At 34.2% G+C, this 27,352-nt stretch overlaps 3 protein-coding genes across 4 annotated transcripts; all 3 read left to right on the top strand.

Moving 5' to 3' along the window:
- Window positions 1-3,714: 3,714 nt before the first annotated feature.
- Window positions 3,715-5,208, top strand: LOC102614086 (hypothetical protein). The gene is made up of 3 exons (XM_006464651.4): window positions 3,715-3,971; window positions 4,318-4,523; window positions 4,635-5,208. Exons 1-3 carry the CDS (start codon window positions 3,882-3,884, stop codon window positions 4,891-4,893), a joined length of 555 nt encoding a protein of 184 aa, XP_006464714.1. The 5' UTR covers window positions 3,715-3,881; the 3' UTR covers window positions 4,894-5,208.
- A 12,404-nt stretch (window positions 5,209-17,612) lies between these two features.
- LOC102614368 (uncharacterized) lies at window positions 17,613-24,429 on the top strand. Its single transcript, XM_006464652.4, has 7 exons — window positions 17,613-19,802; window positions 21,488-21,578; window positions 21,977-22,134; window positions 22,232-22,283; window positions 22,417-22,499; window positions 22,678-22,771; window positions 23,487-24,429. The coding sequence occupies exons 1-7, from the start codon at window positions 18,066-18,068 to the stop codon at window positions 24,053-24,055; spliced, it is 2,784 nt and encodes a 927-aa protein (XP_006464715.1). The 5' UTR covers window positions 17,613-18,065; the 3' UTR covers window positions 24,056-24,429.
- Window positions 24,430-25,146: 717 nt separating this feature from the next.
- Window positions 25,147-27,315, top strand: LOC102614959 (protochlorophyllide reductase, chloroplastic). Of its 2 annotated transcripts, XR_008051845.1 has the most exons (6): window positions 25,147-25,315; window positions 25,442-25,540; window positions 25,820-26,351; window positions 26,446-26,804; window positions 26,903-27,129; window positions 27,166-27,315. XR_008051845.1 is itself a non-coding variant. In XM_006464654.4 (5 exons), exons 1-5 carry the CDS (start codon window positions 25,262-25,264, stop codon window positions 27,056-27,058), a joined length of 1,200 nt encoding a protein of 399 aa, XP_006464717.1. In that variant the 5' UTR covers window positions 25,147-25,261; the 3' UTR covers window positions 27,059-27,315. The 2 variants fall into 2 exon arrangements, 1 of the variants encoding a protein (XP_006464717.1); XM_006464654.4 differs by having other exon boundaries at window positions 26,903-27,315.
- The last annotated feature ends 37 nt before the right edge of the window (window positions 27,316-27,352 follow it).

Here is a 27,352-nt window from a genome sequence, read left to right as displayed (position 1 = left end):
CCAACAAGTGGTATCAGAGCTAGACCTTAATAGTCGGAATGTGGTAGTGGAACAATTTAGGTGTGTCGGACAAAAGGAACGGAGTCCGACAGTGGTTTCGTCCGAGGGGGGATTGTTGAGTTGTGTCCCACATTGGCTAGTAAATGAGAGATACTTGGGTTTATAAGGAGGTAGGTCACTTCACCTAAAAGGTTAGACCCTAGTAGTCGGAATATGGTGGTGGAACAACTCAGGTGTGTCGGACGAAAGGACTAGAGTCTGGCGGTAGTTTCGTCCAAGGGGGGGAATTGTTGAGTTGTTTCCCACATTGGCTAAAAAAAGGGAGATATTTGGGTTTATAAGAAGGTAGGTTACTCTACTTAAAAAGTTAGTCTTTTAGGTTGGATACCTAGAAATCTTATGCTAAGTCCCCTCAACAAGCGGTATCAGACCTAGACCCTAATAGCCGGAATGTCGTAGTAGAACAATTCAGGTATATCGAATGAAAGGACCAGAGTCCAGCGGTAGTTTTATCCGAGGGGGATTGTTGAGTTGTGTCCTATATTGACTAGTAAATATGCGATACTTGGATTTATAAGGAGGTAGATCACTCCACCTAAAAGGTTAGTCTTTTGGGTTGGATACCTAAAACTTTTATGCTAAGTCCGCCCTCCCCCCCCACCCCAACAATAATAGTAGTAGTAATCACAATTATTATATATATTGTAATTACAATAATCAATTAAGGTCATTTTAGTAACTTTTAACAATCCGTTAAACACATCAATTGACAATACAGTTCATTTTAATTCTAACTCTCACAGCTAAAGTAAATAATTTATCATGATTCTCATTCTCCATTTCGATTCTAACCCATTATGATTCCAATCCATTTTTATTCTAATCTATTCCAATTACCGATTGATTAATGCACCATAAAATAAATGACATGGCGCAAAGAACGTTCAATACTCAACATTTATCAACTTAGTAAGAGAGAGGTGCCTTCAATAACAAAAAATTGTTCACTCAGCCAGGTAAACTCAAATCAATATGAACTGACGATTACAAAGCAAAAAAAAAAAAAAAACGATGTTGTTCATAGTGCTGATGGGATAAACAAGGCAACAAAAGGATGAGCTCCAAGTAGGTTACAACCTTTGATATGCATAATTTAAGAAAGCAAAATGATCCACCGACCACCTGCTCTTTTCGGGTTTTTCAAAAATACACATTTTTTTTTTGTTGATTTCCACTAAAAGTTACATTTTCTTACATTTTTCCACTTCTGTTTGCATTCTGTTACAACTTTGCTGATATCATAGGGGTAAAATTGTCATTTCACCTGTATAACAAAAATCAACATCATTTAAACGTGGTAGAAAGAGGAAAAAAAAAGGGTAAAAATATTGTAGATTATTTTGTTTAACTTATTATCTGATGTCTAAATTGCAAAGAAAAATTGAAGTAATTTATTTTTTTTCATTTAATTAGGGTGAAATAGTAATTTTGCATTAAGGGGGTAAAACAATTATTTTGTTAATATTCTGTTAACTTCTCTCATAAAGTTTAGACGGCAGTGGAAAAATGATATATTTTGTAACTTCATGTGAAAATTAGTAAAAAAAAATGTGTATTTTTTAAAAAAAAATTGAAAAAATAGATAGCCGGTGTATAATTTTTTTTAATAAAATTAGTAAAAAAATACTATTAACTGTACAATATTATAAAACACTTTGACATGTCTATATTAATAAAATAAAATAAAAAAAACACTGGCACCTCCGAATGATTAATGTTTATACATAGGACCCTTCTATGTTACAGAATCTGTAACAAACCGCCCAAAAACTAGTTTCTTTACACCTCTAAATGTTGTTATTCAAACAATTCAGGGGTGATGGAAAATTTGTTTTGGGTGAGCTGTAAGTTACAGAATCTGTAACTTAGCAGCACCCACATAGGTAATATATACACCCACATGTTCCTTTACAGGATCTTGACCGCCAGTTGATCCAGGTCAAAACCATGGTCCCGGCCCCACATGCCCTCGCTCGTGGCAGAAGTATTATACAGCGCGTAACAAAGTGTATCCGGACTGTACTGATCCCCAAATCAGCAAATCAAAACTCACAGTATAAGAAACAGACAACTAACATCGGTCGGCAATGGTTCCCATGCCTTCTCTTATTCCCAATCGCATGTTCCACGCATCCTGATGAAGCGTAACATCAACCGTCGGATCTAACAATTGCGTCTGAACTAATAATAAAATAAATAAAATAATATTTATTATTAAAAGCAGGCCTACTTTTTGTAAATAGAAGCATCCAATTCTCCTCCACCGACAATCATCAATCACATCACAAATACGAAATGCCCGTGATACCCTTTTGACAACCAACTTCTCTTGTCAGAGAATGGTCAATGGCTGGACACGATTGTACTTTGCGGTTTGAGTGCTTGTACAGCAATCTACAGAAGTTTGTAAACTGTGCAATTTCCGGAAACTTCCATCGGTTTACTTTCTGGTGGGAACAGATCCTTTTTCCGTATATCCAAAGTACCCCCGCGACAAACCACATATGACATCATGTCCCGGTTGGGGATTCTTTTGGGCTCGAGTTATTGAGGACACTAGAATGTGAATTTGGAGAAATTTTAGAATATATTATAGGTATTATGTCAGTCATATAATAGATAAATGATGTTATTATATATGTGTATTTATTTTAAAAAATCATTATATAAGTGGTGGTTATATTAAATTGAATTACATATATCATATATGCATCAATTGATTGTAATACATCGAAGGTATTTTAGAATTTCTCGTGAATGAGAGTGTTTAAATTGGGTTTGTAAAAACATGTTTTCAGAATCGATTTTTTATAATTTCCAATTTCGAAGTATTTTACTTTTAATTTCTTCGAATCCTCTACTCTTTTCTATGTATATTTTGGGAAATTGATAAAGAATTAAGATGGTGATAAAATGACAACTTAATAATCAGTGATTAGTGTGGATTATAATTTTATAAATAAAATGTTTAAACTTACATCTGATTACAGTTATTTTTATCACTATCTGGTCTAATTTTTCTATCTAAATATTAATGCTTTATATTTTAGGTAAATTTATTTTCTTATTTTATCCCTCTCTTTTTTTATTATTTTTTGAAAAAAAAAATAATTATCTAGTGCATAAATGAAATAGTTTTGTACTTAATGTTCATGTCAATTTCAAGTTGATAAGAATAAAAAAGATACATAAGGTACTTGTGCTTCACTAATTTCTTTACTAGTACGTAACAATTACTTGCTCTTATCATATGACCATCATCAAATAATTTATCATTTATTAAATAGTTAAAACCTCATAACATTTACATTGATCGCATTAATGTTCTTCAAGACATGAGTTCTTTTGAATTTTGAGAATTCTTCTACCAAATGTGCTCATTAAGAGAGGTGTATGATAAAAATCTAATTAAATTTGCTTTATTATTTGCAAAACTTTTGATCACATTTGCTGTTTTTTTTTTTTTTGAAGAAAAAGCACACAATTCACGTCCCGGGTTGCGAATTCATTGATAAAATGACAATTAAAAGGAGGTGCCTTCTCATTTTTTGAAGTAAATATTTCTGAGGGTCTTTTGGTAATTCACGTATAACGTAAAGTACCCATGTTCAAGTAGCTGGTACCGCGTCTTTTTCTTTAGGTGGTGAAAGTGAAACCACAAAATCCTTATTCTGTGGCACTGTGCCATTTCATGTTGCGTCTTCAACACTGACATTGATTTCGTATATTTAGAGACACAACTTGACAACACAAAAGCTGCATTGAAACAGAAAACAGATTAGATTCGTAGTTAAGCTTGGAGCATTTTAAGTTGCCGAGCCATGGCCTCAAAGCTTCTGATTGCCACTGTGTTTGTGTTTGATCTCATTGCTTTCGGCTTGGCTGTTGCAGCTGAACAGAGGAGAAGCACTGTGAGTTTTCTTTTCCATAAATGCATCATCATCATCATCACATCATCTAAGCTCATATGCTTTCTGGGTTTGTTCGGTTATGTGATTCTTGTTTGTTGGTTTCTTCTGTTGTTTCTTTTGAAATTTGAGTCTACCACTCTATTGGTCAGATCTACTGATACAAATGATATGCTTTAGCTAAATTGCAATCAAAATGTCAGATCTTTTACTGTTAATCACACACTGATACACACACACCACAACAAATTCAGAAACAGTTTTATATCTTGCCATCAAGGAGTATTTTTTGTGTGAACAATTGATTCAATTAGTTTTATAACTAATGAAGCAATTAATTCTTGAACAGGCCACAATTCAAACTGATTCTGAAAAGAACTACAACTACTGTATCTATGACTCGGACATTTCCACCGGCATGGGTGTTGGTGCATTCTTGTTCCTCCTGGCTAGCCAAGTCCTTATAATGTTGGCAAGCAGATGCTTCTGCTGTGGAAAGCCTTTAAGTCCTGGCGGTTCAAGGGCTTGGGCTGTTATCCTTTTCATCATCTGCTGGTATGTGAGAATTAGTTCCGATTGGATTGCATTCTATTGGACACGACTAGATAGATTTGGTCAAATTCTATACATATATATGTTGATTCTTGCTATATAATCTTTTTACAGGGTGTTTTTCTTCATTGCTGAGGTATGCTTGTTGGCGGGTTCAGTGAGGAATGCTTATCACACCAAGTACAGGACTATTTGGGGTGAAAATCCTCCATCTTGCCAAACTGTGAGAAAGGGAGTTTTTGCTGCAGGGGCAGCTTTCGTTTTCTTCACTGCCATTGTCTCCGAATTCTACTACATTTGCTATTCCAAGGCCAGGGAAAGCTTCCAGCCATATGGCGGAGAAACTGGTGTCGGCATGGGGACCTACAAATAAGCTGCTTTATTGTGTGATCTTGAAGTAATAGCTGAACTCAATTCAACGATTTGCTTTAGCTTGCATTTCATGTCTTAAGGGTTAGTCATTGATAGACTGTAATCTAAGATGTATCCGTGACTTTTTTTTGGTTCTTCCTGAACTTCATTCATGTTACTGTGAAATTTTTGGGTGACATATAGGTGCAAATAATATCAGAATGTTCTGTTTCGTTCCTATACTACATGTAAAATTCTTGATGAATGTATTGAACAAGTTATATGTTCTTCTATTGAGTTGCCTGTAATCTATCTTGCTCGGTTTAATTTGCTCTAACTTTGTGTGTTTTCAATTCTTTTTGAACACTGATCTGAAAATAGCCTACTTCTTCTGAATATGTTCTCCGAAAATGTTTAGTGCAAAGAATAAGGAATCAGCTCTGAAAAAGTGAAAAAGCCAAATTGGAAAGAGTGAAATGTAAGGATTGTTTGTAGTTGAATCACTCAATGAAGTGAACTTGGTACCTAAACTTACTGATAGCTTCCCTTTGAATCTTGTAGAGAAAGTGCCACCATACCATATTATCTTGCATGATTTGTGGCTATAAAAATGCCGCATTGGCACCAGATCTGTATGCAGTATCAGCAAAGCAAATATCATTTTTCACTGTAATAAAAAAATTTCCAAAGCATATGAATGAATGTGAAAATTGTTGACTATGCAAGGCTTAAGGAGGTGTTGCTAGTAAAAATGAAATTTAACATGTGAAGCAGACAACAAATACATCACTAGTTTTTGCATAAACAGTTGGTTTTTATGAAGTGGTTGGCCCTACAATTGTTGGCAAAAAGAAAAGCTGTAGTGGGTTTAGCTATTGATTAGTAGTTCTTTAATCATGTAATCCACAAAACCCGTATGCTAATTAAAGTTGTAAGGATATGATCAAATTCATTTTCTCTGTATGTCAAAAGCTTGTTTGTAGTCTTGTACATGATGATGATTATTGAAAATGCCCTGCTTCCAACCACCAAGGCCCAAGCAACATTATTTGTACAATTAGACCCAGCTTTTTCAACATGCCTCAAAGTTTAAGGAGCAGCCAGGCTCTAGCCCAAAAACATATTTCAATGACTTCTTCCTTGGGCTTGGAATACGAGCATCAAACACCAGAACTAGGTCAATCGTATGCGCGAAGTCTTTAATTTTCTCTCCAATTACTCCTTATAAGAGTGATGGTAGAAATATTAGGGTGCGTTTGGTATTGTTTTTAAATCTCATTTTCTGTTTTTTGAATTTAAAAAATACTACATACGTGTTTGGTCGATCATTTTTAAAAATATTTTTAAAAATATAAAATTCATTCTATACTTTTAACAAAAGAAATAAGAAAAAAAACTCCTTATTTTCCTTGTTTTCCAATACAGTATTAAGTTTTAAAATGAACAATTCTCTTCCATCATCTCACAAAATAATAATATTATTAACAGCAACAACAACAACATTATTATTATTGTTATTGTTATTATTCCAAAAAAATCAATTTCCCTCACAATAATCTTTTCTTTTTACATACATTATAATATGTATGTTTTTATATATTAATTAAATCAAATATTAGAGTTTATCATTTTTCTTTAAACAAAAAAATTAACAAGATCACCTAATTTATTCTTAAAATTAAAATAATCAAACTAATTAAATAATAAAAATAATTATTCATTACTTAATTTTAAGTTCATGGAAATTATTCCAATAATCATTCTTTAAAATATTCCTAACCAAACATATTTTTACTTTTTTTTTTCATTTTCAAGATTATTTTTTAAAATGATACCGAACATATTTTTAAATTTTAAAAATAAATTTGAAAAAAATAACATTTTCATTCTCATTTTTGTTTCATGAAAACAGCATTTCAATCCAAACGTAGCTTGGGAAATTTATAAAAATGGCCATAAAACTTTTGTATTTTTCAACTTTAACCCTCCAAAGTTTTTTTCTATTATAACTAGCGAAACACTCTATTTTTGAACTAGATTACCCTCATCACTTTCATCAAATTTACAAAGGCATGCCACTTTTTCAATTCCAGCACAACTAAATACGGATCTTCCTCAACAACTTAACAAACCTTCATCACTCTCGATAAATCAATTGCATAATTGAATATATAATCATCAATGGGAGAGCTTCTTAAAATTAGTTTGTGCTCTTACACAATGTAAACCTTTAATCTATTGATTTTATCAACTAAGTTCGAAATTAAAGTGGGTTTTGTTGCAAATGTTGTTATTTTTCATTCATAAAATAATGTGATTTGTTAAAGTACTTAGTTTGAGTTGAGAAATGAAGAAAAATCGGGCAAAAAACGAAGTTCAGAACAAGTGAGACAAGCAAGTTGGACATGTGCATGTCTTACATAAGCGCATTGCATTTATATATGACAGGCACCCGTCCCACTGCCTTTCGCACATAAACCCACGTATTTTATGGAGTACATGATTTTGGATTTGATTTATCTCGTCGTAAGCTTCAAAACGGTATATTATACGCCTAAAACGGACACATGTAGCTCAAGTTATGACTTTCGAAACATATATGAAATTTAGTGAGACAGGCACATGTCCCACTTGCCTGTCTCACTAAATTTCATATGTGTTTCGAAAGCAATAATTTGAGCTACATGTGTCCGTTTTAGGTGTATAATATACCGTTTCGAAACTTACGACGAGACAAATCAAATCCAAAATCATGTACTTCATAAAATCTGTGAGTTTATGTGTGTCAAGTAGTGGGACAGATGCATGTCTCACTAAATTTCATATATGTTTCGAAAGCAATAACTTGAACTACATGTGTCCGTTTTAGACGTATAATATACCGTTTCGAAGCTTACGACGAGATAAATCAAATCCAAAATCATGTACTCGATAAAATACGTGGGTTTATGTGCGAAAGGTAGTGGGACAGGTGCTTGTCGCACATAAATGCAGTGCGTTTATGTGAGACATGCACCTGTCGCACTTATTCTAAACTTCATTTTTTGCCCGATTTTTCTGTGTTTTCAATTATTTTTCTTCATTTCTCAACTCAAACTAAGTACTTTAACAAATCACATTATTTTATGAATGAAAAATAACAACATTTGCAACAAAACCCACTTTAATTTCGAACTTAGTTGATAAAATCAATAGATTAAAAGTTTATATTGTGTAAGAGCATAAACTAATTTTAAGAAGCTCTCCCATTGATGATTATATATTCAATTATGCAATTGATTTATCGAGAGTGATGAAGTTTGTTGAGAGTGATGAAGGTTTGTTAAGTTGTTGAGGAAGATTCATATTTAGTTGTGCTGGAATTAAAAAAGTGACATGCCTTTGTAAATTTGATGAAAGTGATGAGGATAATTTAGTTCAAAAATATGGTGTTTCGCTAGTTATGATAGAAAAAATTTTGAGGGGTTAAAGTTAAAAAATACAAAAGTTTTACGGCCATTTTTATAAATTTTCCACTTAGCTTAAGAATGATGTGACAATTTATGATGTTCATCTATAACCACTATTGGATTAATTATTGAGACTTCTATTAGGAGTCGTCAAATATTGGGATCACTCACTCCTCGTATATGACATTAATTGGCACACCCAACATCACCTGTGGAGGTGGACTTGACATTATTCATACGCTTAGGTTTCTCTCAACTGAATGGACAAGTTTTGAGTGAAAAAAAAAAAAAAAGCACGACTGATGGAACAACACAATATTTGATTAGTTATTGGCCCAAGCCAACTATTCAGGGCCAAAGCAAGTACCATTACTTCTATCCAATCAGGTTTTGAACATACACCAACTGGCCTGGGCCGTACCATCTTTGCACATATTGCCCACTGATTGTACTTCATTGTTACAACATAAACATGATGGATTTGCTTCAGTCTTCCAAACTACCATTTTTACCGCATCCTTGTGCAAAATTATATCAGCTGCGAGTAAGAATAATGTTTTTTTCTTAGTCTTTTTACTTAAACGAGCGATCAAGATTGAGTTTTGAATTTTGAAATTGACAATCAAGTCGACCTTCTTCACTTTATTTACAATTAAGTTGGTTTTTTTTTTAATAAATTTAGAATACTATAAAAAAAACTAAGAGAGAATCCTAATTCCCAAATTAATGATGGAAGTGCATAAGGTTATAAAAGCTCCTGCTAAAAAAGAAACCAAGTGTAATTTTTCTACCAAGTGTTTTGACTGATTTAGATTCTGGACAAAACAATGGGGTCCCTTTAGGCCTTCACATCGTACGAAAACTGATAGGAAGACCATGTGTTTCATGTCAATTAGCATTTTTTTTCTTTTTTTTTGGGGGGTAAATTTAGTTCTGGACTATGCTTGTACTTCTTCACAATCACAACATGTGCTTTCAGATTCCATTGAAACGATTGATTCACTGCATTTTAGGCTTTCAGCCATCTTCTCTCTATTAGTAGCCCATTACAGCTGATACTCTGGCCCAATTTGATTGCTTTGGCGTTCGTTCGTACACAAATTTGTGATAAATAATTTTCACAAATTCTTGATAACTGATTATACCAAGTAGTAAGACCCTACATATAAAAAAAAAAATGGCCTACAATAATCTTCTAATATGATTCTTGACTAAGACTACATTTTGTACTTGTGAACGTTTTATATAAACTAGTGAAAAAATGAGTTTCCTTCAGCTCTTCAAAAATTTACTTCCAGCTAGTTTAGTTCTACTTCTAGTCAACATTTAACACACAGTGCTGCAGTACAAATTATCTGCTACTCCTATAATCTGCAATGGCTCCATTATAGCACCCCGACAAGTTGATTTCTTTTCTGTAATTTAATTACAGCTTATAGGGTTAGCTATAATATTTATTAGCTCGTATTAAAGAAATTTCTAGAGAAACGACAAATTAGTCTAATAAATTTGGCAGAGATAAATGGAAATAAAGTAATTAATACTATCCCTTTACAGGCCAACAAGCCTGTAAAGGCGGACAAAGTTTTTAAGTGGTTTTATTTGATTAGTCACCCGAATTTAAATCTTGAGAGAAGTAGAGAATTAAAAAATTAATTTCTTTTTATTTATTTGTTAAACATTGTTTATCAATGAAATCAGGGTAAAGAATTAAAAGAATTGGAGTTTGTGGGTACCATCTAGCACACTTTGAAAGTTGAATATGTAAAGTGTAAACCTTGTGGGGATTTAACATCAAAGCTTTGATGGGGGGGTGGTGGGGGGCTGGAATTCTGCAGTTGTTCTCAAAATATCAAGAGAACCAAAACTAACTTTGCATTATTTTTTGGTCCAATGTTTGCTTCTCTTTAATCTTCAACATTTCAACTGACATGGCTAGAAAAGTGCACATGCAGAGCTTTAAAAAAAGCTAAGGATTGTTAGGAGAAGTTTTGTTGTTATGTCACCTCAACTAATTGATTATAGCTCCCACATGCTCTCAGTTCTCTGCAGTCTATGCATTTGCAGGTAGCTAGCTGCAGCCCTATGATATACGAATGATCTTACACTGTTATTGTTGTGACATTACAACAAACTGAAACATATTCCTTTTCTAAGCTTGCTAGAAAAACATAACTAGCCGCAAACACAGAAGAGGGCTAATGGGATTATATATTTGAGCTAAGCCAGAGATAATTAATGTGAGATTTTGTGCAAAAATATCAATTAAATGTGCCAACAGACATTCTTGCTGGGACTCGTTTATTTTTTATTTTTTTCCCCCTTCTTTTGTTCTCCTTAAATAAATCTGTGATTTAAGGACCACAAGCTGGCTTATTTCAAATCTGTATTTTCAGCATATTATAGTTCACAATTATTAGATTTATGAAGAATTTGACCTCTTTTTTTTTTTCATTAATGCATTATGCATAGCACGTTATATCACTGTTACAATACAACTTGATGAAATTTCTTCTTTTTGTCTATGTTTTGATTAACTTGGGAATCAATTTACAAGCTTAAACAAGCTGTTAGTGGAGTCACAAGCCACATGGTGTGTTTGTACTCCATTTAATTATTAAATTAAATTTGCTTCATGGGGTTTGCTTTTAATTCTAAATCAATGCTTACATGATCAAAATGGTGCAAAATGGGGAACTAAATCTAGCTAACCAACGCATGCTTGAGTAATTGACAGTAGGTTTTTTTTTTTTTAATTTTCAAATATCATGAAATTATTGAAATAACTGTTACTACATTTGTATTAAATTCTTTAATTAATTAAAGCAGTTTTGATTTTTTTTTTTTTTTGGGGTGGGGGTTGTGGCGTGATTTATGTCTCTAGCTTGTTTGGCCTGACATAACTACATTTTAGACCAATTTATGATACCATATGAAATGGAGCAAAGGGCATGGGCCTGCTTTAACGATGAAAGCATTTCCGTTTTATGTTAATTGCATGATGATGATGTCGGCCAAATTTCAATAGATTGCCTACGATTTATCGTCATATTCATCGAGCTTTTTTTCAGCTCATGTTCTTGGTCTTGCTATAATTAGAATTTTGGAACCAGTTACATCAGTCTTTGAAGATAATATATGAAGATGGGATTACTAAAAAGGAAAATATGCTTCTACTAGTCATAGGTATTTTTAAGGAAAAGAAAAGCGGTTGAAATGTTTTGATATTTCATTATGGTACTCAAAGGGTATCGCACCCTACAATTTGAGTACTTACGTCAGATTAACATAAATTAATAAAAGTCAACAAAATTTAATTATTTGACGGTTTCAGACAATAGAATATTGATATCTTTCATATACCAAGGTCAGATTAACAGAAATTAATAAAAATCAACAAAATTTAATTATTTGACTGGTTCCAAACAATAGAATATTGATATCTTTCATATACCAAGATCACAGCCTAAAGTAACCCCATAAGTTCATCAACAATTAGTGTTTAAAAATTCTCCAACAAATAACAATAATTAATAATTAAATTCCATTTTAACGAATAATCAACTTCTTAAATAAATATTGATGTTTTAACTTATTAATTACAAGGTGTTCTTAGCACGATTGGTTCTTATTCAACAATGAATTGATAATTGCTGTTAATTGTTTATGTAGAATGTAGTAGTTATACGTGGTTCATGTTGTGATATTAAATCTACCATCTCTCCATGACGCTATTCTTTCTTCAATTTGAAAATGGCATGAATCATGTACAGCTAGCGAGACCAACAGATTCATTGAAATTTGAACCCAATTTAAGACACCACCCAATGCCTAAAATGCAATAATGATCATAAAACTTTCGCGCAGTCAATTTCAATTAGTTGATTTTATGTTTTTTGTGGGGTTTGGTTTGAAGTAATAGGAGTCATGATGCTTGCTCCTTTCTTTCACAGAACTAGTAATGCTCAATTTATGAAGTGAATGGGCAAGCAGTCAACAAGCATGGGCATCAAAAATGCTTTTTCAAAAATAAATATAAAGTGTAAGACTCCTATGAGTTCTCATAAACCAAGGGGGATGTAAGGCCAACATGATGATGAGTAAAGTATATTCCCATGCAAAGGGACCATGAATAGAAGAAGGTGAAGATATATATATTTGAATTAAGTAAGTACTAGCTAATGATTATATCATAAATGATGTAGATATAAAAATTGATGGATTTAAATGAAGATATAAAAAATTAGTCTTGTATTTAAAAAATAATTTAAAACCGAGGTTAGTTCAAATCTTATATACTTAATTTAAATAAGATTCAATCTTAGCCGGTGTAAAATAATTTCGTGAAATTAAATAATCTTTGAGCAGAATGGAAACACCAACAATAACACATTTTATGAGATGACGACCATTTGATTCACTCATTTGAAGATTTGTTTTAGTTTTTGCCTCGCCCTCTTCCGACTTAAAGCAGCTTATGACTTTATCTTGGTTTGCTGAACTGAACAGATAAGAAAAGCACTTTTGTTTTAAGCAGAAGCAGTTTTCACTCGATTGACAAGACCACGCAGCCCAGCCTTTGTGGTGGCTTTAATTTTCAAGTCTTGTCTGATTCACTGACAGTTTCGTTATTACAACGACATATTTATTTTAATAATAATAATAATAAAGTCAGCGAAAGGAGAAACTTTTCTTGGTCCTCAGTGGCTTTACGTCAACATCCCATTTCAATTTTTTTTTTTTCCAAATTGTTTGATTTCATTTTTTATATTAATTTAGCCGGCTCAATAAAATTAGGGTTTCACTTCATCTTGTGCAATTTGTTTATTCATTCACATAAAGAAGAGATGTCAATTTTGTTAAACGATTTTGCGATTCAGTTGTTTACTAAAATATAAGTTCTCAAAAACATTATGGAATACAAATTGGTTCCCCCGCCCTGAGATAAAATCAATCTTTACGGAGGAACTATAAAATTATTCTCGAGAATTAATTTATTACACAATTATACGAATTATTATTCATTCTGTTAATTTCTCATAAGAATGTTTGGAAATAGTTTTTCTAAAATATTTTTTAAAACAATTTCATAATAATGTAGTTTGATACCTACTTCAAACTTATCCGTAAAATCCAGTTCATTAGTGAAAACGAGTCTAATATACCGTATAAATCTTTAACTATCTCAACCAAGTAGATACATTGTAATTCAAAACATTTTACATAAACCTCAACTTTAAAAAAATGTGAGAGTAAAAGACATCGTATTTATAAGATTTAAAATGATCTATAAGGTTTTAAAAACGAAAAATATTAGAGAATGAATTCCTTGATTCAGTAAATCTTTTTCCTATATTTCGTCATGAGTGTTAGCTCATTTTTATGCTTATAATTAATCTTTTCGGCATAAGCCCACCTGGGATTCTCTTATATAATTAGCTAATCCATTACATCATGTTCCAATATAATAAGCACTTTTAGTACAAAAACAAAACCGAACCCATGTTTCTTTTTTCCAACACACCTTGCAGAAGCACAATTAGCTTTGATTCTGTCTGGCTTCTTAAATAAGTGCTTTTAGACCACCGACCCCTCTTCTTTCTTAGCTTCTTCCTCTCACTTTTGGTTGCTTTAAAATTTTTGAAGAAGCTCCACATACTTCATGTGCAAATATGAGTTGTAGTGCTTTTTGGCAGTACCATAACATAGGGTTAAATTATTAATTGAATTGCCTAATCAAAATTATTGAACTCTTAAGCATGTTTGGATAAATTTGATCTCGTAATTGGAGGCCATACAAACACTGTTTTACGAACAGTAATTTAGTAACCCGGCTTACAAATTGTTCGATTTCAATTCACTTTTCAAAACCCATTTGTATCATTTTCATCAAACTCTTCAATTAATTTTTTTTTTCCAAAAATTCAAAAGGCACTTTTGCTAATGGAAACATTTTCACTAGTTAATTTATTCTTAAAAAATAACTTCTAAATATTTACCTAGTATGCTTTTAACTTCAAAATATATTAAAATTCAAATTCTTTTTCTATGTATGCATTGTGCCGTTATTATTGAATATTACATTATAATTTTACTAATATTACAATTAAACATCTATCAAAACTAACTTTTATTAAAGAAATGGTAACAAGCACGTTCGTAAAATCAATCCAAAATTAAAGAAAATTATACCATCACCAACTTTGATCAAGTCGATGGTTATGAGTGCAATACGAAAATTGACTTTAAAATCAAAGAAAGTTTATTTCTAGTAAATAAAATACTCAGTAATTTAATAGAAGAGATGATTGAACTCCTTCCCTCAAATTTGGGAAAAGGGGGTTCTCAATTTTCATTTTTATTTATATTTTTTTAAGGGAGAGGTCTTCAAATTAATTAAGAGTATAGACAAAGATAAAAAATTAAAAAAAAAGGAATAAAATCAATATATTAAGTACACCATTGTATATAATAAGTGCATAAACCTAAGAATGGGTCGTTTTCAATGTAATTGGAGGTTGTAGGTTTGGGGTCTGCCACACAACACGTGATTGAAGCTTGAAGGTGTGCAATAATAATTAACCTAAAATGTGGGAATCAATAATTATGTCTTGATTTGACTTTTATGCCTTATTTTTTTCCTTTTGTAATTAACAAGTTAAAGCTAGAATCTTCAAGGCTACCTGTAGGCCTTATGTTTAAGGATACTCACATTTATGGCCGAGCATTACCGGCCACATTTAGAAATCCCTGTCGCACTTCTGCATTATTGCTTTGCTTTGATGCACCTCCCACTTTCTCATAATTTATACTCAACTTGTTAGAAAGAAATAAACTTCAATAACTTTAGTTTGAACAGAAGAAGTGGTATCTTATCGTGCGCCATAATGCACACTAGATCATTTTCTTTATTTATCGAGTGTATTTGATCATCTTTTTTAGTTCGAATATAAATTCTATATTTTAAGTGATGTAATGTTAATTTTGTCATTAATTAATTATAATATTTTAAACATATTTTAGGGTTGTTTTGTCATGTTACTAGAAAGATTCTGTTGTGGGTATTATTATGCTATTGCCATGGCGAAAATGAATTCTGATTGAAAGAGAGCTGTAATGGAGAAACAACAAATTAGAAGGAAGCATAGCATATAAAATATATATAATAAATTGGAGTGGCCGAACATAAAGTTTACATAAAAATCAGGTCAATTACCATTAAAAATCATTTTCTTTCGTTAAAAAAAAAATTGTGCAGTTATGTCCCTATTTGTGCTTGGAACAAAAAATTTATAATTTTAAATGTAAATCTTGCAACTTATTAAATTTGGTACAAAAAAATATCTGAAGTTTGGTATTTAAAATCTGAGATTTTATGATTCAAAACTCTTATTAAAGTCCTTGAGGCACCATAGGGGAATTATAAAATAAATTTGGACCAAAAAAATGATAATTTAAAACTAATCATTACATGCAGGGGTGGATCTAAAAACTTAATTCATTTGGGACAAAACTAGTAATAAAGATTAATGATTTATAAAACTGACCCGAAAATCAAATGTTTCTTTATAAATTTTCTCCCACTCAAACAAATTTTCCAAAAAGATTATTGTCAAATAAAGGAGATCTTTTTTTTTTTCTTTTTTTAGCGAATCAATTACCCACACTAGCCTTTACTTATATCGGCCCCTGCTTAAATGTATTCTTACGCTAATTTTAAAAATAAAAAATAGGGTACTACCTTAAAAAGAAATTATCTAGATAAAATATTCCTTCATAATTTCAATTTTCCACAATGGGAAATAATAGTGAAAGAGAAAGACAGGAGGGGAAAGAATCCTAGAAAGTGAGGCAGAATTAAGAAAAGGTGGATGATGTTTATTAATTAGTTGGATGGTGGCCTTTTCATCTTCATCCTTTTATTTTGTTTTGTTTTATTTTATATTTTTAATATTTTGGTTATGAAATAATAAAAGGATGGTCCCAAAGAGTAATTGAAGAAAGCATTGGGGTGTCACTATCAACTTCACTTAACAGTAATGGGCTGGACAGCATGTGTATGATGGGGGGTTACAGTTATATTTTGCACATTTTTTAGCTGTAATTGGAAGTGGCTCCTATGGGCTTGTGCATGGGGTTTATCAAGCCCAAGTTAGGTGTCAATTACTGTCAAACATTAAATAAAAAAAAATATTAAACAAATTTAAATAATAAATGTAATACCTTTTTTTTTTTTGGGGATAAAACTAATGCACCCCAGAGAAACAATAAACTAATATTTTTCTTTTTTAAAAAAGATGGTTTTCACATTGATATGATCGTGTCTATTGTTTTGTATCATTGGGTTTTGTTGAATCTAACATCTCTCTCTATCATGATTAGCCCCCAATTTGTAAGATTGTTAATTAAAAACTGTATCATGTTATTTAATCATGTCATTAAATAGTGAAATGAAATCATGTCATTACTTTTGGTAACTTCTTGATGCCTCTTTCTTTAGGCACCAGAGAATTGTTAGCGAATTGGTGGACAAAGAAGGAGAAAGTTATAATCATGTTGTATGAAATTGAAGAAAGATGATGTGAGAACAATAGTATAAAGTCTTCATTGTTTTTAAAGTGTGATTCCCAATTCTAAAAATGTCAATTATTCACAAATAAGAGAAGGTTACTTTTTTAAAAAAACGTTTTTATTAATGGTAATTTAATGTCAGATGTGAATAAAACTTATTGCAAAGAAAAATTAAAAAAAAAAAAACTCTTCAGTTACTAAACACAGTCGAAGGTATTTATCATTAATTTTACTTTTTAAAAAAACTATAATTTTAAAAATTCGGGTGAAAGAGAAGCAAAGTAGAATTGCTTACTCTTTTATATTATTTTTATTTTGTCATCTTGCATTACTTATTGTGCTTGCCACATGATCAATTGAACAAGAAATACTGCTCAGGTATATAAAAAAGTTGATTACATTAAATTCAAAAAGAGTTATTTTAACTTTTTTTTTGTCTTATATACCCTATGAACTTTTTTTTTTTTTTTTAATTTCTTTTCAAATTGTAACCATGTAAAATGTATGCAAATGCTGTTAGCACTGTAAAAAAAAAAAGGGGGGGGGCAAAAATTAACCCATGATTATTATTATTATTTTTTCTTTTACAATTTGCAAAAATATTTATAATTATGCATCTAACTTATCTAAAATAAGATGGACCAAAATAGAAATTTCTCTCCTCCTGTTCACATTTCCAATAAAACTACAATTCTACTTGCTGATACTTTTTCACAACAAACAAACAAACAAACAACAAAACAAAAAAGCAAAAACCAAAACAAACCAAAATCTCTCTCTCTCTCTCTCTTTCTTTCTCTTTCTCTTTCTCCTTCACATCTCCACACAAAAACATCACCAAACCCCCCAACACAACACAACACAACACAGCATAGGGCTTCGCTCCTCCTCTTCCTCCTCTTCGCCATTCTTTCGTTTTCCCCCCATTTTTTTTCCTTCATCGGATCTGAATCCCCCTGTCCCCAAAACTACATCGTTTCCCGCATTCCCCTGATCCCCTTGTGTTGTGTTCCCAAATCTTGAAATTCGCCAAACCCATCGTCAGATTCTCTCGGAAATTAAAACCCAGATACGGAATCGAATTTTATCAACTGGGTATCGATTATTTTTCTTCAATGGGCATGCCCAGTAGAGATTATAAAAACCTACTAAAACGGAAACAAGGACTGAAACTATGAGCAAGACTGGCGGTGGAGGTGACGAAGAAGACGAAGACGAATGTTTCTATGAGTCACTTGATCGCTTGGTTACTTCGTCATCTAATTCTTGCACAACTTCTTCTTCTTCCGATTCTGAACCCGACAACCCGAATCGCAACCCGGACTCTCCTAATTATGAATTCCGGGTACCCAAATTCCCCATGGGCGTCTCTACGAAGTACGACGTTTGGATCTCCGAGCCCATTTCGGTGTCCGAGCGGCGGTCACGACTGCTACGTGAAATGGGTCTCAGTCACGACCGGGCCTTGGCCCGGGCGAAACCCGGATCCGAAGTGCAGGATAGGGGAATGGGAAATGGAGATTTTGGACGATCGGCGTCGACTGATCAGTTGACTAAGCAAGATCAGGTTTGTTCTTCGTCTTCTTCAAATGTTCGTGATGGTGGTGTGAGTGTGACTATCGTTCGATCAAAATCCGATGGTGCAAAGAGTAGTAGCGGTTGTGATCGTGATGGTAGTGGTCGGCATCGTCATCAATTATCTGTTTGTTCGCCTTCTATTCTTTCTATTCATTGTTCTTCTTTAGATTCGCCGCGTGTAAATAATGGTAACAGTAACGATAATGATAGTAGTAATGTTAGTTATAATGTTGATCAAAATCAAAGTGTCCTTGTTCGTAAGTCGCCTAGTGGTAATAGCAATAATGGGTCTTCTCCAGTTGCTAGTGCTGCTTTGTCAAATAAGCCACCCACTGGCAGGAATTGTAAGAGAATGGATGAGAGTCGGGGAGATTCCATGAGTATAAATGGGAATGGAAATTATATTGGGAATAGTGGAGAAGTTGTTGAGGATTTTGATGGTAACGGGACAGCCGGGGTAGCTGAACAAGGCTGTTTAATAAAAAATCTTGATAATGGAAAAGAGTTTGTGGTGAATGAGATTCAGGAGGATGGGACATGGAAGAAGGTGAAGGAAGTGGGGACTGGTAGGCAGTTGACAATCGAAGAGTTTGAAATGTGTGTGGGACATTCGCCAATTGTTCAAGAGTTGATGAGGAGGCAGAATGTGGAGGAGGGTAATAAGGATAGTTTTGATTTGAACAATAATGGGAGTAGTGGTGGTGGAATGAAGTCAAAGAAGAAAGGAAGCTGGTTCAAGAGTATAAGGACTGTTGCTAGTAGTGTGACAGGGCATAAAGAGAGGCGAAGTAGTGATGAGAGGGATACCTCATCGGAGAAGGGTGGGCGGAGGTCCAGTTCTGCCACGGATGATAGCCAGGATGTTTCATTTCATGGACAAGAGAGAGTGAGGGTGAGGCAATATGGGAAGTCATGTAAAGATCTTACGGCTCTGTACAAGTGCCAGGAAATACAGGCGCACAATGGATCTATTTGGAGTATTAAGTTCAGTTTGGATGGAAGGTATCTTGCAAGTGCAGGTGAGGATTGTGTTATTCATGTTTGGCAGGTTGTGGAATCAGAGAGGAAGGGAGAATTGTTAGAGAAACAAGAAGATGGGCATTTGAATATGTTGCTACTGGCCAATGGATCACCAGAACCAACTTCATTGTCACCAAAGCATCTTGATAACCATCTTGAGAAGAAGAGAAGAGGGAGGTCTATAAACCGAAAATCATTGAGCTTGGACCATATGGTGGTGCCAGAGACTGTGTTTGCGCTTTCAGATAAACCCATTTGTTCATTCCAAGGACATCTTGATGATGTGCTCGACCTGTCGTGGTCCAAGTCTCAGGTCAGTTCTCATTTGGGTTTCTGTTAGATGTTCTTTTTGGTTTTCTTCTACTTTTATATGCTGCAGCATGGCTAGTTTAATTGGTACTTGCCTTTTATCACCCAAGTTTGAAATTGTTAGTAAACTTCAAACTGTGGATATGCATTTAGTTACCTTTAGATATGTAGGGCTAGTGATCAGTTTAACTTTCCTTATGGCAAACAAATAAACTAATTTATCCTTATACATTGTACCCGTGTGGGTATCGGCTCTTTTTTTAATTTTTGTCAAGGTGGGGAATGGTTGAATAAGAAGATTTCAATGACAATTCAGAAGATGTTAAGTAGTCAGGCTTTTGGTTGCTACTTAAAGCTTGGTTGAACTTATTTTTTATCATCACAATTTACTCATTACTTGGCCATGCAATTGTGGAGGAGAGAATGGTAGATTACAGTTCTCAATAGATATCTGGATGAAGGGGAAAAAACAGCTCTGTAAAATTCAATAAATAACTTGGTGAAATGTGACTGATCAAGTTTTATTTTGGAGGGACATGGCACTGGACTCCTCTATCAACAAAGAGTCTCAACATTTTCTTTGTCCTTCTAAAATTTTTATTATTGGGCTTGTTGAACTGGAAAGCAGAATGCAAAATGTGTTCTGAAACTATGGAGCTGAGCAAGAACGATAATCTGTTGTTCGTGATGAGATCTTACAAAATATGGTAGTTTAGTATAACATCAAATCCAAGTTTTAGACTCCAGTAGTTGAAGAGAATGCTTCTTGATGGCCATTTCACTGGACATTCCTAAGTATTCTGTCAAAATTGGCAGCAAATATCAGCCAATATCTCATATGTCAAAGAGCATCAAATACTCCAAGAAATGTAGTTAAGCTTGATGTTATTCAATCAGTCATAAAGGTGTAGGGTTACATGTTTGAAAATAGTGAATTGGTTTTGAGTAATAATACAATATGCTAGTCGTATTACATTTGGCCGTGTTTCCTTAATTCATATGGAAAACATATGAAGAGTCAAACATATCACAATATCCACATGTCGATTTACCACCTGAATAATTACTTGAAAAATTCACTATCGTCACTTTTATAATTTTCCTTGAGAGTTATCCACCTTGCAATCAAAATTCATGATATTATGATCAGTTGGATTTTTCTTGTGGCAGTATTAATACGAAAGGCTTGATTTTTCTTTGTCAGACCATCTAGACCATCTCTACCCTTTTTTCAAGTAGTATTATTTAATTCTTTTCCCATGTGCTTCAGGCACATGTAAGAATTGATGATGTGGTTTGCAGTCCACCGCCTTTAGTTAAAAACCATCAATGTGCTTTTTCACAACTTTGGTAACATAAAATTTTACTTTGATATTCCTTTCACATGGGATTTTAAGCTGTTTCATTGAATAAATCCTCAAAATCAGCTGTTATCTGATACTGTCATCTTCTACGTCTTATTTTCTGGATTGTTCCTATACAATATAATCTAGGAATTCATAAAAAGCTGAATCATTTGACACAAATTTCACGCTACTGGATAATCTATTCACTTTTGCAGTTTTTAATTGTTTGACTTGAATAACTGTATATATGTTCCTGAACCGCTAAAGAGCATCTTTTAGTTTCATGAGGAATTAGAATATCATGCAGAATAAAATTAAGATGAAACTTTGGTGTTTTCTTCAGCATTTGCTCTCTTCTTCAATGGACAAAACAGTGCGGCTGTGGCACTTGTCTAGCAAGACGTGTTTGAAAATATTTTCTCACAGTGATTATGGTAAGTAGTGCTGACCGACTTCTCTTCTATTTTTGCTCTATTTCCACCTTCAGTGTCAAGCTTTAGTGCCTTTTAAGTAAAAGACCATGACATGAAATGAACTCCGTTTTAGCTCTTCTTTGTGGAAGTATCAACCTTAGGATTTATCTCACAGTTAAAACTTAGTGTTATACTACTAGTAAAATGAAGATTCTGAGTCATTGCACATTAAGCACAATTTTTTGGATCCTCTAAGAAGTGTGATTTTCTTTTTCCTTTTCCTTTTCTTATTCACTGTTAAGAGCCTGGGGCTTGTAGAATCAGCCAAAATAGCTTTTTGTTCATCTGTTTCCTTAAGTTATTAGAGTAGTTTGTGTATTGCTAATTACACTTTGTATTTTTGCTCTGCCTTGACACAGTAACTTGCATCCAGTTTAATCCTGTTGATGATAGATATTTCATTAGTGGATCGCTTGATGCTAAGGTTCGCATATGGAGCATTCCTGAACGTCAAGTAGTTGACTGGAATGATCTGCATGAGATGGTCACTGCCGCTTGCTACACACCAGATGGTCAGGTTGGGTGTGATTTAGTATTATAGTTGTTCTATGCATATAATTTTCAGAAAGAAAATATAATAAATGGCTCAATGTAATTTTTGTTGATTTCTGAAGGGTGCACTGGTTGGGTCTTACAAGGGAAGCTGTCATTTATACAATACATCTGGTACATGTTGCTAACTCTCTTTTCCTCTCTCTTGCTCTTTCTGACTCTCAACCCTGTGATTGTGACTGTGTGGAATCCCTGCAAGCTATGTTCAGCTGGAAGTTGATTATCTTTTTGTATGTATCTTGTTCAGAGAATAAGTTGCAACAGAAGAGTCCAATCAACCTGCAGAATAAGAAGAAGAGATCTCATCAGAGGAAAATCACTGGTTTCCAGGTATTTTGCCATTCCATGCACCATCTAGATTTCTTGAGATGACACATCAAGCTATGATCCTTTCCTTCATTTTCATTTTCTTCAATCTATGGATAATGAGTAATTTGTTGTTTATTTACTCATTCTGCTACTAGTTTATTTAGATCCTTGTTAGTTGCTAATTATCTTCAGAAACCAGTTTGCACCAGGAAGTTCATCAGAAGTGCTCGTCACGTCTGCAGATTCAAGGATTCGAGTTGTTGATGGCATTGACTTGGTTCACAAGTTCAAAGGTGAGAATTATGTTCAATATATGGTTTGTATTGTTCTTTTTTTCTTTTCCTGAAGTTTTTTAGGTGTTTGAATTTAGATGATAAATTACCCTTCTACTCTTGATACTTGACCCTCTTAGATATATTTAGGTATCACTGAAGTTGATGCCACTGATTCTCCATTTCCTTCAGTCATCTGCTGTTATGAGGAGTTGATCACTATGATGGTTTTAAGTCCACTCTTTAAAATAATTGGTCTAAGATAGTTCCTTCTGGTGTATGATTGGAATTGCAAAGAGTAGTTAATCTGGTTTTGATCATTGAAAGTTCTTGGTAACCTTATAACTAACTGAGCTGTAGACTTAGTTCTCATATATGGAACATCCCATGGTTCTTGGAAAATTGTATCCTATCTTCTTCATGGAATAATTAGGGATCTTTGCTTGACCAATGGAACAAAGTTGACACGCTTTGCCTGACCTGTATGATGTAGATATCAAATCTCTGAATTATTGAAACTAGGTATGGTTGTAGGAAGCTAAAATTTTCTGTGTTGTCTGATCACATAAGTATAAGATGCTTTCATGGAGCAAGGTCTACATGCTGTGTGGAAAATATTAAAATTTCATCATCTGAAGAACAAGTTATTTATTTATTTATTTATTTTTGGGACATATACGTGTGCACTTCTATGCTGTTACATTTTCACTGGCGAGTTGGTGTTCCACCATGACAGGTTTTCGTAACACAAATAGCCAAATCTCAGCTTCACTCACAGCAAATGGAAGATATGTGGTCTCTGCTAGTGAGGATTCTTATGTTTATGTATGGAAATACGAAGCTGAATCCCGACCTAGCAGAAGCAAAAGTATTACTGTTACGCATTCATATGAGCATTTCCATTGTCAAGATGTTTCAGTGGCCATCCCTTGGCCTGGTGTGGGTGACACTTGGGGGCTGCAAGATACATATCTTGATGAGTTTTCCACCGCAAACCATCCTCCTACACCTGTTGAGGAAATTAGTGGTAATGAGGATTGTCGATCTGCAACTGGTTACACCAATAGTCCGCTAAATGGAACCATTTCTAGTGCAACCAACAGCTATTTCTTTGATAGAATCTCAGCTACATGGCCAGAGGAAAAACTTGTCTTGGCTGCTAGGAATCGGAGCCCTCGAACCAGCTTGGATATATCCAATGGGATAAGTTCAAGCATCTCAGCATGGGGTATGGTGATTGTAACGGCTGGCCTTCGTGGGGAAATTAGAGCGTATCAAAATTTTGGATTGCCAGTTCGAATTTAAGGTCCTGGAAACAAAAAGAAAATGAAAAAAAATGACAGGAGCCTCAGTGTTGGGGGTGAATATGATTTACAGGTCGATTGCCTTCCATTTCCCCTCATGGTTAAATGTGTACAGAGAGATATTGGGTGAGATTTGTAATATTAGTGAGTTCCATTTCTTCTTTCTTTGTGGTTGTGCTCATCGGAATGGAACACATGGATAGCCATTCTGATTGAGCATTGAGAAAAAAAAAATAGATTCGTTAAAAAAAATGAAAAAAAGGAAGAAATCTACACCGAGAATTTAGAAATCAATGTATTTCCGGTATCGGGAATTGTAGAGTTATGAGCATGGCAAAAGCTTATTGGATTTAAATGAAATTCTTTTGTGATTCATTTTGCCAATCTTGTTTGTTACGCTCATCAGCAGGCTGCTGGGAATGGAATTAGGTGTTGATATAAAAAAAATATGGTTACTGGCAGAGCGGCACTTCAAGTTTAAGCCTCTGTGTGTGCGAGCAAGAGTTTTTAGGATCAGCTGTAGCACTTAATGCCTAAACCTTGTGCGCAAGTATTGGCACCAAAATTATGTAGAATGGGTTGAAACTGAACCATACTATGTCATTGTAACATTAGTAGTCATATTGTTTGGGACACTTTGTACAAAGTAATTTAAAAATTTTGCTTTGAGATCAGTTAGTTATAATCAGTGTTCCGTTTACAAGTTTAAATGTTCGGTGTTCCGTTTACAAGTTCAAATGTTTGAATCTTGATTTCACCAATGCATCAATTTGTCCTTGAAGCCAAGTTATGCCAACGCAAGCTCAAAGCCTAAACGTGGAATGAAATTTTAACCCATCGCTACTATCCGTTTCAACTTATTCAGACTCTCAGCCCATAACTATTAGGAGTGAAACCTTTCCGAGGTTGGACCAAAATACTCTCATTGGCCCACCAAGAAGGTTAAATAAAATATGGCATACAATATCGGGAAATCCAAACCTTGAATTCTCATTGGTGGCTGAGAATTGATGTGGCAGATACTTTTGCTGCCAGTTATCTTATCCTCTCTGCCACTCATATCCAATTATACATAACTCATTTTTGTCAAAAATCGCGTGGACTTTACTATAAATACAGCAATATCGCTTGCTATCTCTTTCATTCTCTCAACATTGGTCAGAAAAAAAAATCCTTTAGAAAGAAAGTCTCAACACTAAGCTAGTTAATGGCCCTCCAAGCTGCTGCTTTGGTTCCCTCTGCTTTCTCAGTCCCCAAAGAGGTTAATTAGTTTTCATTTTTGGGTCCGATTTCTTATTATGAGCTTTTTGTTGTTCTTGCTATTTTTGGTGAAAAAATAACAACACATGGGGTTGACATTTTTGTACGTAATATCTGTTGCATGCAGGGCAAAACTAGTGCATCTTTCAAGGACTCGAGTCTTTTTGGAGTTTCATTCTCAGAACATGCAAAGGCTGATTTCAGCTCTTCTGCATTAAGATGCGAGGTATGTTGTTACAGCAAAAATATGGCTAATTATGCACAAAAAAATAACCTATAAGACCTTGATGAAAATTTTAGCTTTTTGTATGATGTTTTGGTGAGAGATTGTAGTTTGAATCACAAAGCAATGAGTGAGATTATCTGAAAAAATAAGAATCGTTATAGATAGCTTGGAATTTTGTCTGACAGTCTGAAGTGCCATGGATCTACAGTACGTTGGCTACATGTTGTTGTTATTTTGGATATTTTGTGTATGCATAACATAATTGAATTTACTTTGCAGAGAGAATTCAGCCAAAGAAATGGGGTGGTAAGAGCCCAAACAATGGCTATTGCCTCTCCAGCAGTCGATGTTTCTTCCCCACAAGGGAAGAAAACTCTCAGAAAAGGCAGCGTTATAATCACCGGCGCATCGTCTGGATTGGGGCTGGCCACAGCTAAGGCTTTAGCTGAAACTGGGAAATGGCATATAATCATGGCCTGCAGGGATTTTCTCAAGGCTGAAAGAGCCGCCAAGTCGGCTGGCATGGCTAAGGAGAACTACACTATCATGCATTTAGATCTGGCTTCCCTTGACAGTGTTCGCCAATTTGTTGATACCTTCAGGCGATCAGGCAGACCTCTCGATGTGCTAGTTTGCAATGCTGCTGTTTATTTGCCAACTGCTAAGGAGCCTACATTTACGGCCGAGGGATTTGAACTTAGTGTTGGAACCAACCATCTTGGTCACTTCCTCCTTTCACGGCTGTTGCTTGATGACTTGAAGCAATCTGATTACCCATCAAAGCGTCTCATCATCGTTGGCTCAATCACAGGTACTAATTCATATATGATATGCATTTACATCTATCAAATGTAGCAAAATTTTGATATTCATGCACCGACTATACTTTATGATGCATGATAAAGGAAACACAAATACCTTGGCTGGTAATGTACCTCCTAAGGCCAACCTTGGGGACTTAAGGGGATTTGCTGGAGGCTTAAATGGGCTAAACAGCTCATCCATGATTGACGGTGGAGATTTTGACGGTGCCAAGGCCTACAAGGACAGCAAAGTCTGCAACATGCTTACCATGCAAGAGTTTCACAGGCGGTTCCACGAGGAAACTGGCATCGCATTCGCTTCCCTTTACCCTGGCTGCATTGCCACAACAGGCTTGTTCAGGGAGCACATTCCCTTGTTCAGACTTCTCTTCCCCCCATTCCAAAAGTACATCACCAAGGGTTATGTCTCTGAAGATGAAGCTGGAAAAAGACTTGCTCAGGTAAAATAACATGATTTGGTGCTTTCTCTGTTTTTATATTATGCAAATATTTGTGATTGATGCCTGGAGGGTGTTATCTGACTGGTTGCTTCTGTTAGGTTGTGAGCGATCCAAGCTTGACAAAATCAGGTGTTTACTGGAGCTGGAACAAGGACTCAGCTTCATTTGAGAATCAGTTGTCTCAGGAAGCTAGTGACGTTGAGAAGGCACGTAAAGTCTGGGAGATAAGTGAGAAACTTGTTGGTTTGGCCTAATTCAAAACCTGGAGATTCAGATCTACCAGTTTATGTTATGGGAGGGTTTTATGAGCTTGAAGGTTTGTTAGGTAGCGGAGGGTTTTATGAGCTTGAAGGTTTGTTAGGTAGCGGAGTTTGGAATTGTGGTCAGCTTTTCAATTGTAGATGTAGATGGCTTGTGGAAAAAAAATGTCAATAAATCACTCACTCCTGTTGCAAAGTGGTAGTTATTTCAGAGTCTAATATGAAATGAAAAGAGAAACATTTCGGCTTCATGTTAATTGTACTTCAAGGACTTCTTAAACATTTGGA

This window comes from Citrus sinensis, chromosome 9, assembly GCF_022201045.2.
Source record: "Citrus sinensis cultivar Valencia sweet orange chromosome 9, DVS_A1.0, whole genome shotgun sequence".
Lineage (NCBI taxonomy): Eukaryota > Viridiplantae > Streptophyta > Magnoliopsida > Sapindales > Rutaceae > Citrus > Citrus sinensis.
This window is presented reverse-complemented; position numbering and strand designations above follow the sequence as displayed.